General features: G+C 45.3%; 1 protein-coding gene across 3 annotated transcripts; it reads left to right on the top strand.

Annotated features, from left to right (window-relative positions):
- The first annotated feature begins 207 nt into the window (after positions 1-207).
- Positions 208-5208, top strand: NDUFS8 (NADH:ubiquinone oxidoreductase core subunit S8). 3 transcript variants are annotated; one of them, XM_081902982.1, is made up of 7 exons: positions 208-302; positions 1918-1981; positions 2683-2745; positions 3040-3129; positions 3914-4086; positions 4699-4827; positions 5004-5208. In XM_081902982.1, the coding sequence occupies exons 2-7, from the start codon at positions 1942-1944 to the stop codon at positions 5133-5135; spliced, it is 627 nt and encodes a 208-aa protein (XP_081759108.1). In that variant the 5' UTR covers positions 208-302; positions 1918-1941; the 3' UTR covers positions 5136-5208. The 3 variants fall into 3 exon arrangements, with proteins under 3 accessions (XP_081759108.1, XP_081759109.1, XP_081759110.1); XM_081902983.1 differs by lacking the exon at positions 208-302 and adding an exon at positions 527-700; XM_081902984.1 differs by lacking the exon at positions 208-302 and adding an exon at positions 1418-1487.
- The last annotated feature ends 4961 nt before the right edge of the window (positions 5209-10169 follow it).

Genomic DNA, 10169 nt, shown 5'->3' with positions numbered 1-10169 from the left:
CGCAGCGGCACCAGGCAACGCGAAGACGGAATTCCATGAACCTTCACCAAACCATCTCCGCCAATCCCTGTGGACTTTTAAAATGCTCGCAGCCAATTACGTACTGTTATTGTCCGCGTCATCAACTCACCCTTTCCCCTCAAAACATTCCGCCCCTTCCTATCCTACTAACCAACCAGCGAAGAGCTCCCGCTCTTTTCAGGGCAATCCTAGCCAATGAACGTTCAGGAAAGCGGCGATTGGTCCCAGTTCTTACTCCCGCTAGCCGCCGGCTTGGAGCGGAGCTGTGGTCTCTGTCGTGGGTGAGTTCCCTGGCGTCCTTCTTGACGCTCCCGGACGCCGGGCGCGCGCTTTCCCCCCTCCAGGCTCCTGGAAATTCTATCCGCGCGAAAGGTGGAAGGGGAGGGGGGAGGGAACGGAGGCCGTGGCGGCGCCTGTGCGCCGGGGACCTTCACGGGGGCGCCAAAGGACATGGAGCTACGCATGCGTGGGGCCGGTTGAGGTCGTGACTACGCATGCGCCTGGTGGGCCCTGAAGGAGCAGGCAGGGGGATGTGCGCATGCGGATTTATTCTGCTCCTATGGCTGAGAGGGAAGGCCGAATTGGTACCGCCCAGGGGGCGGGAGAACAGGAACCAAAGCCCCGCCCCCTGAGTTCCACCTCGACCCCTGCGCCCCACGTTGCGCTTTCGGTTGCCTGAGTAAGTGTCAGCAGCGCCCTCCCCAGGTCTCATCGTCGTCTACGGCGGGAGGGCCGTGCTAGGCCCCAGGTGGGCAGGGAATTCCCTCCCGCTAAGGAGCAGGGGGCGCCTCGCAGGTGGGGCGCCCCTGGCTCTGGGATGCCTCTGCCCGGTTCTGTGTGGGCTGCTGACCGGGATTATTTTAACATTTGACTATAGCAGCCTGTGCACTCTGATAACTTCCCCACTGGGTTGCTGCAGTGTGTGCTTGGTGGGGCTTCCCTTGGAAGCTGTCCCGGTGACACAGTGTCACTGCAGCGAGCGGGGACCATGTCACACCCATTCTGAAAGTGCTGGACTTGCTGCTGGTGAGCTGCTACGGGACTCAGTTTGAGGTGTTGGTACAAGTGTACAAAGCTCTTGAGTGCTTTAAGACTCATGGGTATGGCTTCCCCCCGGCACCTGCCAACTGGGTTTTTGCAGTCTGCAGGGAGGCCAGATTTGTGGTGTCCTTGGGGAATATTGAGGCACCAATATTTTGCATTGCAGTTCTAATTTTGTTTTTAATGTTGCATTCTTATTAGCCACACTGGGCTCTCATGAGAGAAATGGTGGGGTGTAGATAATAAAATGATACCTGAATGACTGCTGTCCTTTGTATTTTCAAAGGGAGAATAGTCATTGTTTTCCTGGCCAATAAGCCTTCAGTGCAACCTGAAATTTTCTTTGTACTTTTCCACAGTCAACAGTGCAATCATATGTGTGCATACTCAGAAGTCTCACTGTGTTTGGTAGGGCATATTTGCTAGTAAGTGAACATTGGCTTGTATAATAATCCTACATATTATGCTTAGAAGTATCAGCCGGTTTGTTCAATAGGGTTTACTTCCAAATAAGTGTGTATAGAATTGTATGCTATATCTGCATAATGCCACCATCACTCCATATTAAGATTATGACAAATTGCATATGGGGGCTTCTTCAACATGTCCAGAAATATATTTTTTCTTGCCCTCCTTTAAAAAAAACTTTTTAACATCCAGATTTTTGAGTCCTGGTGAACGTGGATCACTTGCACTTTTCCTGTAGAATATTTTAATTCATCATATGAAATACAACTGTTGACTGCTGGATTAACAAGATTAGGTAACGGATTTAACTGGATTTAACCAACTTGATTACCGCTACTTTTTTTTTTACAAGAGTGTTTTTGTTTTCCTTCCTTGTTCCCTTTGCAGAGGAGTCCTAGACTCAGGTTGAACATGCCTGTGTTGTGGATAACACGCCAAGCTTCCCGAATAGGTAGGCTGCAACAAAAAAGTCATTCGAGTTCAAAGTTGGCATTTGATCAGAATCCAAGAAGGAATATTTGTTTATGTAAATCCATAGAAATAAAGTTGCAATGACTGATGCTGTCTAATATCCTTGAAGAAAAAACAAAGGGAAGTCTACCATGGGTGATGAAAGTAGACATCTTGTTGGCTTTTGAACAACTTTGACACCTCTTATGATAGTATATTTGACTGTTTTGAAGAAGTATTTTAGGAAAGTCCTCCAATGTTCTGGCTGTCTCCTAGTTGGATTCTACAGTTGAAGAACCTGAAGGGAACAATATGAATTCTGTGCACACATTGTGGATGCCATTGTTCTTGTGCAAATCTTGAAGACTGTGTGGTTGGAACTTAATTGTTTGTAATACTTTCCTAACACGACCTTTATGGTCAACATAAAACCCAAGTGCTTGAGCCAATTTTGTAGCATTGGCCTGCTTAAAGGCACAACATAGGTTTAGAAGTGCTTCTGGTAGAATTCTCTGGGAAGGTAATTGCATAGTTTCATTTCAAAGTGTACATATAAATCGCAAGATTATGGACATACACTGTAATAAAAGTGGCATATGAATCCGACTAAATAATGGTGCTGTGGTTCTATGCTCCTTTGGGACTCTGGGACTAGTGTTTCTACTCTTATTTAGCATGTTGCCCAACTTTTCTGTTTTCTAGGGACTCCAGTATGCTTAAGTCTTAGCCGACATCTCAGCAACACAACCCCAAGAGCCTCCTACAGTAAGTACATAATAGTGTTCTCTCTGTCTGAACTACTTGAAACGATAGTTTAGATCATTTGTCTCTAGAGGTTGGTCCTAGAGGCTCTTCTTGGGGGCATAGATATGAATTTTGATAATATCTGCATGTCCCCAAAAGTGACACCACACATGAACATTTGGGCATGAATGTTTCTCTTTGAAATCTTGGTTTTAATGAATATTAACATGGGAAATTCTTCATAGGAATGTATTACAATTAAATCTTCGGTGTTTTTGGACAGCAACAGCTTACACTTTTCTGTTTTGGCTGCAGAATATGTAAATCTAAGAGAGGAGCCGACAGACATGAAATCCATTACTGACAAGGCTGCACAGACCGTCCTGTGGACAGAACTTATCCGAGGTGAGAACCAGAATGATAGTTGTAATGGCTGAGCTGGTAAAGAAGAGAAACTAGTTTTGTAACTTCGAGCAGTTTGTCCGAGTGGGCATGAAGGGGAAGACTCTAATATGCAATCCTAGAATGGATTATCCAGAGAGCTGGCAACCTCCTCATATCCATGGTCTCCACAGCAGTTTTGTCTAGAACCATGACAAGGTATTATCATCTCATGCTGACTGGCTGACTGTAACTACAGGCAACTCTCAATTTACACACATTCAATTGGCGTGCTGTGTCTTTCCCCTAGTTTTTCCCAACATTATAGCTACATGGGAAAGTGGAAATAGTGCCCTACCAGGGCATTATTTGCCATTGAGCTAGGTAAAGGTAAAGGGACCCCTGACGGTTAGGTCCAGTCGCGAACGACTCTGGGGTTGCGGCGCTCATCTCGCTTTACTGACCGAGGGAGCCAGTGTACAGCTTCTGGGTCATGTGACTGGCATGACTAAGCCGCTTCTGGTGAACCAGAGCAGCGCATGGAAACACTGTTTACCTTCCTGCCGGAGCAGTACCTATTTATCTACTTGCACTTTGTACCTGGTGGTAATTGTGACTTGTTCTAGGTAAGCAGGCAAGCTGTAGCACTGCAACAATTGGAATATTAAATCTAGTTTAGTTCTAGGTAATTTATTTAGCAGTTAAATAACTCTCTTAAAATTTGTTTGAACTCTGTTGTTGACATGCTCCCAAGTTTGAGGGTGAACTGTGTATTTAAATAAAACATCTGCTTTGTCCTATCCCTCAGGCTTGGCTATGACCATGAGCTACCTCTTTAGGGAACCTGCCACCATCAACTATCCCTTTGAGAAGGGTCCCCTGAGTCCCCGCTTCCGTGGGGAGCATGCCTTACGCAGATATCCATCTGGAGAGGAGAGGTGCATTGCCTGTAAGCTTTGTGAGGCTGTTTGCCCTGCTCAGGTAAGGCCCTTGTTACCAACTCTTTGCTTCCTTTCTGATGTGGCAGGTGACATTTGTAAGCCCATGGAAAGCTGCAAGCCATCTGGGAGATAAACTCTCACACAACCTGTATGGATTGGGTAATAGGGCCTGTATATAGTCCTGTTCAGATTCTATTTGCGAGTAAATTCCATATCCATGGGACCTACTTTCTTTATCTGAACTACATGAATGTCCATTCTCTTTAATTTGCATGCAGCTGGTAGCAAGAAGTGAAATAATTTGTCTACTTGGTGCTACAATGGTGGGATAAAAATGACAATGTATGGTAGATCACTTGCTTCTGCTACACATACCCTTGCTGAGCTAGTGCTTGAAATAGGGCTTCCTTTTTGAGCAGGATGGTAGGTTCTTGTTGACTGTGACATCCCTCTAAGCTTGGGTCCCTTCTCTTCCATGGCATCTTTGCAGTTCTGTTGAATCCCTGAGCCTCTTGATTGCAAATGAGGTTGCCTTCATTCCAGCAGGGATAAACTTGCTGTTGCTCCTCCTCTAGTTCAGCATGGGTTTTCAAGGCTTCTACAACTGGGGCTTGGGGAATGCTAGTGAGTTACGTCTCTTTCTCCCTCACAGGCAATCACCATTGAGGCAGAGCCCCGTGCTGATGGCAGCCGCAGGACCACTCGCTATGACATTGACATGACCAAGTGCATCTACTGCGGATTCTGCCAAGAAGCTTGTCCAGTTGACGCCATTGTGGAGGTGAATGGGCTGGGTGTTTTCAGGATAATGAAGAGGTGCTGTTACATTTGCCCTCTTTCAAATTTGTGTCTAGAAGATGGAGCTACTCGGAGAGAGAGAGAGAGTATGCAGTATGGACATATCTATGTGTACATGTAATTTTTATTTGACTTCATCCCCCTTTCTGTGTTATGCAGGGTCCCAACTTTGAGTTCTCCACGGAAACACATGAAGAGCTTCTGTACAACAAGGAGAAGCTGCTCAACAATGGTGACAAGTGGGAAGCTGAGATTGCTGCTAACATACAAGCTGACTACTTGTACCGGTGATGGAGCACTTACTACAACCCTCACACATCCTCACCAGCCGAAGCCAAGTCTGCAATAAAGGGCATGCACTCATTGTTTGTCTCCCTGTGTCTTGAGAATGAGGAAGACATTGTAGGCAAACTTTTTGAAGATAATGTAGAATGCAGAGTCCTACTTGGAGAGGAAAGGATGAGGGGGCACACGATCCATCTTTTCTTTTAATGTAGGAGTTTTTCTTGCTCTAAGGGGGGAAATTTAAGAGGCAGTGGAAGGGTGTTGGTCTGGGAACAGTTGATGGATAAGGTGAGAGAAAGGAGAACCTAGATCTGTTTCGTAGACCTTTTCTGTTGTTGGAAAGATTATTTACTCTTATATTTCAGGTAGTGGCCTCAAACTTTTTGGTCAGGTGTGTATATTTGGAATTTTGGGTGTGTGTCCTGGGTGGAATCACAAAATGGCTTTAATGCTGGGCGTGGCTCCCATTTCTGGTAGGGGCCCCAAGCACACACTCCTCAGACTCGGTGAACATGCATGCACACAAACCACACATAGTTCCCATCTGCACAGATTCCTGTCCTTTCTCTCCACCTTCCTGCCACCAGTTGGCTTACCTGAGCTTCTTCATTTCTCAGCTCTCACCAGCTTACCATACAGCAGCAGTGATGGGGCTCCCTTTTTTTATTTTACAAAGCAAACAAGAGTGTGCTGCAAAGCACTGGCCTCCAGCTTGCACTTATCTTCATCTTCTGGGAATGTGCTTGGGCCCATTTGGGGCACTGAGGCAGTGTGGGAAGATGGCAGCAGCTAGAGGCCAGTGCTTCACTTTACAGTAAGCCCTGGGAACCACTGCATTCAGAACATTGTGGAATCAATTCAGATATTCTGGAAAACTTGTTAAAGGTTCCATCAAGGTTAGAAACATGATGCAGGCAGAAAGCTACCTTTCTCCAATGTGGGCTAAGCAAGAACCTTCCCCACTGACAGAATACCTTTCCTCATAAAGTATGTTTTCTCACATGAAAGAGAATTTTAAAGAGGTAACTTAGCTCCCTCCACCTAGGTGCATTCAGTTTGGTGCAGTTGTGGGAATCCTATACTGCATGCTTTTTTCCAGAATATTTGAATTGGTTCTGAATAGAGTTGAAAAAGCTGTTTTTGTACTAAGATAGCTACTGCTCAAAGCATTCTTATCTCTCTATTCTGCAGTGAAAGCTTTGTCAGTACTTGCTTGTTTAAGATATGCCTGAGTGGATAAAGGAGGGACATGCACTCAACTCGTAAAAGTCTTGCTTTGAGAAGCGGGCACAACCTTCAGCTGTTTAGCTGCTTATTGTCTTGAAGAGGGAGAATGCTTATCTGCCTCTTGCATTTTGTTCAGTCCTAGAAACCCTGTTCTCCATGCAGAAAGAATAGTTTTCTTTTGTTCACATTGGTGTGCACCACTACTGGTCTATACCATACTTATGGGAGTTCCAGCAGGCCTCTCAGGAGCTGGGTTGCATTATCTATGAACTCTGATAATTTAAGCAGCCTTGAAAAACAAAATATTCTTTCTCTCCCACCCCCATCCTCTCTTAAGGATGGAGCCAAGTTCTTCTGCTGTTGGAACATGATCTGAGTTGTGTTGCACATTTTTGAATTCCTGTTCTGATGCAGTGTTGTCACATAGCGTTTATTTCTGCTGTGACAGAGCACCCACCCTCAATTCTGGAAGCTCAGGGTTGTGTTAGGATTCATTGGCCCTGTGGAACAGTAGCCTATATACCATATTTTTCTGTGTATAAGACTAGGTTCTCCCCCCCTAAAAAATAATGTCCAAAATTAGGGGGCATCTTATACTCTGGGCCATCTCCCCCCATTCTGTAATTTTCTTCTACCAACAGCATCTTTAAAACTATCAGCACTTAGAAAACAAAGATATGACTTATGAGTAGGAATGGGGAAGGTTGGAATAAAGCAGTACTGGTGCAAAGAAAAAAAATCCCTGCTTACAAACATTGTAAGCATATTGATAACAATTTATTATTGATAAGCATTTCATCTCAAAAGTACACTGAGATCTGCATACAATTGTTTATCACAGTGCTGGCTCCTCCTGATGCACTGATCATAGCCAGGAGAACAATAGCTTCCTATCTGCATACTACTGTTTCAATCAGTTCTATCCAATAAGGTCTGCATGACCTGCTAGTTCAGTCCATAGTAACCTGCTTAAGATTCTTCCTAAATGCTTTCTCTTCTCATTAATATACACACCATCTCTTGTACAGGACAGAAAGCTTGAAACACTGGACAGTTGAAGGGTGTCACTATGAGGCTGGGGGAGGGAGGAGACTGAATGCTGGGAGTGGGAAGTTAGTTCCCACCACATTCCAGGCAGGAAAAGGTAGATAGCAGTGTATAAAATTGTGGTTGTGTACCTCCAATAAGTATGAGAAGCTATCTGCTTAGTGGCAAACATTTCCTATACTGTATTTCCACTGATACATTTTTAGTGAGGATGAATCAGTATGTATAGCCAAACCTGAAATAGTATTTGAGACATGTCATGGGGAAAAAGGAACTAAGAGGGAGTCAAATGCTTTTCCATCGGAGAAAATGAAACTTGTAAACTGGGCAGCTGGTGATGAGTAAGTCCTCAAGCAAGCTGGCATTTCCACATGTGTAGCTTTTCAAATCAAAATGACCATATAATCTCTTAACGTAGCGTGAATTGTATTTAGAGCAAAGTTCAGTTGAACTACCTTGGTTTGAACATGTATATGTCATTGTATAAAGGAGGATAAAGGATTGTCATGACGGAAGTGGACAGTAGTGTGTTGCTTATTTATAATAAGGTGGAGGGGGCTAGTTGTCATAAAAGCTGCTGATGAATAGCTCGGGGCTACAGTAGCACAACCTTAGTTCAGTGGGGCATGTTGTTAAGCTGTGCACACTTCTTAACAGACACCCGAGGCATCTGGTTATTGTAAAACAAATTACGGTGCAGAACAGCATCTGTATATAATTGCTCCAAACAGAGTCAACATTTTTATTTGAGTATGGCTCCAATAGCCCTCTTAGGTTATTGCCAGCTCAGCCCTCATCAGTGTATATGTGAAGCTGTTTAGCACCAGTGTGCACTGCTTTACACTTAACATTAAGCTGCATTTACCATGTTATTGTCTATCCACTTTAGACAGATCCTTTGGAGCTTTCATTCATTTTATAGTCCCTCATTCTGAATAATGTGATGTTGTCAGCAAACTTGGCCACCTTGCTGCTCACCCCTGAACTCCAGATAATTTATGTATGTTGAATTACCGATATTGGTTCTTGGAGAGATCTATTTCTTATATTCATGTGCTGTGGTTCTGTTTGATCAATTACCAGTCCATAAAAGGACCTGTCCTTTATTTTTTAGCATGCCAGAGCTTCATTCTTGCTGTATGGTATTCAAAGAGCTTCACCTACGTTCTATCATAAATGGAATAGTCCTGCAACACGTGTTAGTATTCTATCCCCCCCCCCCCATGATGCTAATAATTGCAATATCAATTAGGACTGGCTGGGAATCTCCAGCCTGCAGGCCGGACTTGGCCCAGTAGAATTTGCCATTTGGCCAGTGAGGTTGTTTCCCCCTGAAACCATGTAATAATCAGGTGTAGCACTGGTAAAAATTCAGAATTAACACCCCTTTCACTGTGCATCAGCTGATTCATTAGGTTATGAATAAAAGCTACTAATAAAAGATTGTAGCCCACTCCAGCATGGCATAAGATCCCAGGCTAAAGAGCACCTTTATCTGAGCTATTCAAAATACCAGACCACAAAGAGAAATACAGAATTGAAATTAAAAGGCATATTTAATGGGGTTGGAAAACTTCCTGACACTGTATCTCTGGACAGGGAACATCCCTTGTGCACAGCAAGTCATTAGTTCAATGTCTGCCACTTTGTGGAAAGCTGCTTGAGGGATTTTTCATATTGTTTGGCTGCCTTTTTTGTATTATTTTTATGTTTATACCTCATCTTTCTTTCAAGGACGGTGTATATCATCCACATTTTATTCCTGCAACAACCCTGAGAGTGAATGACTGGCCCAAGGTCACCCAGTGTGGGGTTTTGAACCCTGGTCTCTTAGTCCCACACCAGCTGTCAAATATCTCTCTTGACAGTGTTATTTTTCTAGAAAAAGAGGAGCCGGAACTCACCATGAACACCTCTCTTGTTCTCAATGGCGCCCACCTGAGAGGAGCTAGAACTGAGTTCCGGCTGGGGGAAAAAGCCCCGTCTTTTAATACTGTGTCTGTGGTGTGATGCTAGCCGCTTTGGACTTCCTTTTTAAAGGAAAAGGGGGTTAGAAATGCACAATTAAATTCAATTAATAAATAGCTGGTCCTAGCATTACACATGCAGCTTCCACTGGTTTGTTATTTGCTTCTACATAGTTGGATTGAGTGTTGCAGGCAAGCAAGAGCATAAGCCTCCCTCCATGCCACATCCAGACCCACAGGTGCCCAGTCCAGGCAGGCCAGAGATTCCTGCAGTTTTTGCCATTTCTGGTTCTGGTGCGCCGCAGGTTGTCAAGCACATAACCAAACCCTTGCCATGTCAAGGAGGTGGTGGGCATCCGAGGTGGGTGCCCTTGTCTGGGTGGCCATCAGGCCCTCGTGCACTATCACGTCCTTTGGGGCATCGCTTTGTCTAGCCACAGAAAGCCCCCCGGACATTTTCCTGGGAGTAAGCGCCGCTGAATAAAAGGTGCAGGCTCGGGGCTGAACGTGGGATTTACTCCAAGGAGGGAAACAGATCAGACTCCATTCTGTTGGAGGGGAGGCGAAAGGGAACCAGGCCATCGACCTCCTCCATCTCCTCTCTCCCCCCACCCCCGGCCTCGCCGGAGCAGCAGGAAGTTCCTCGGAACCGCGTGCGGGGAATCCTCTTGGGGCGGGACAGATCTCGGTCCTCCTTGGAAGGAGCCCAAGCGCCTGTTCCGCGCTCTCAGGACCGCGCTCCCAGGCGCCCGCTTGCTTCTTCCGCCGCATCGCGAGGTTGGTACGGCTTCTTGCCGGC

The sequence above is a fragment of the Podarcis melisellensis genome (assembly GCF_964234715.1).
Source record: "Podarcis melisellensis genome assembly, chromosome: 1".
Classification (NCBI taxonomy): domain Eukaryota; kingdom Metazoa; phylum Chordata; class Lepidosauria; order Squamata; family Lacertidae; genus Podarcis; species Podarcis melisellensis.
This window is presented reverse-complemented; position numbering and strand designations above follow the sequence as displayed.

Bases quoted from the DNA above. Each gene is read 5' to 3' on its own strand.
- NDUFS8 (XM_081902982.1), top strand. From the start codon at position 1,942: ATGCCTGTGTTGTGGATAACACGCCAAGCTTCCCGAATAG. The intron at 1,982-2,682 runs GTAGGCTGCAAC...TCTGTTTTCTAG, and splicing joins ACGCCAAGCTTCCCGAATAG to GGACTCCAGTATGCTTAAGT. The intron at 4,828-5,003 runs GTGAATGGGCTG...TGTGTTATGCAG, and splicing joins CAGTTGACGCCATTGTGGAG to GGTCCCAACTTTGAGTTCTC.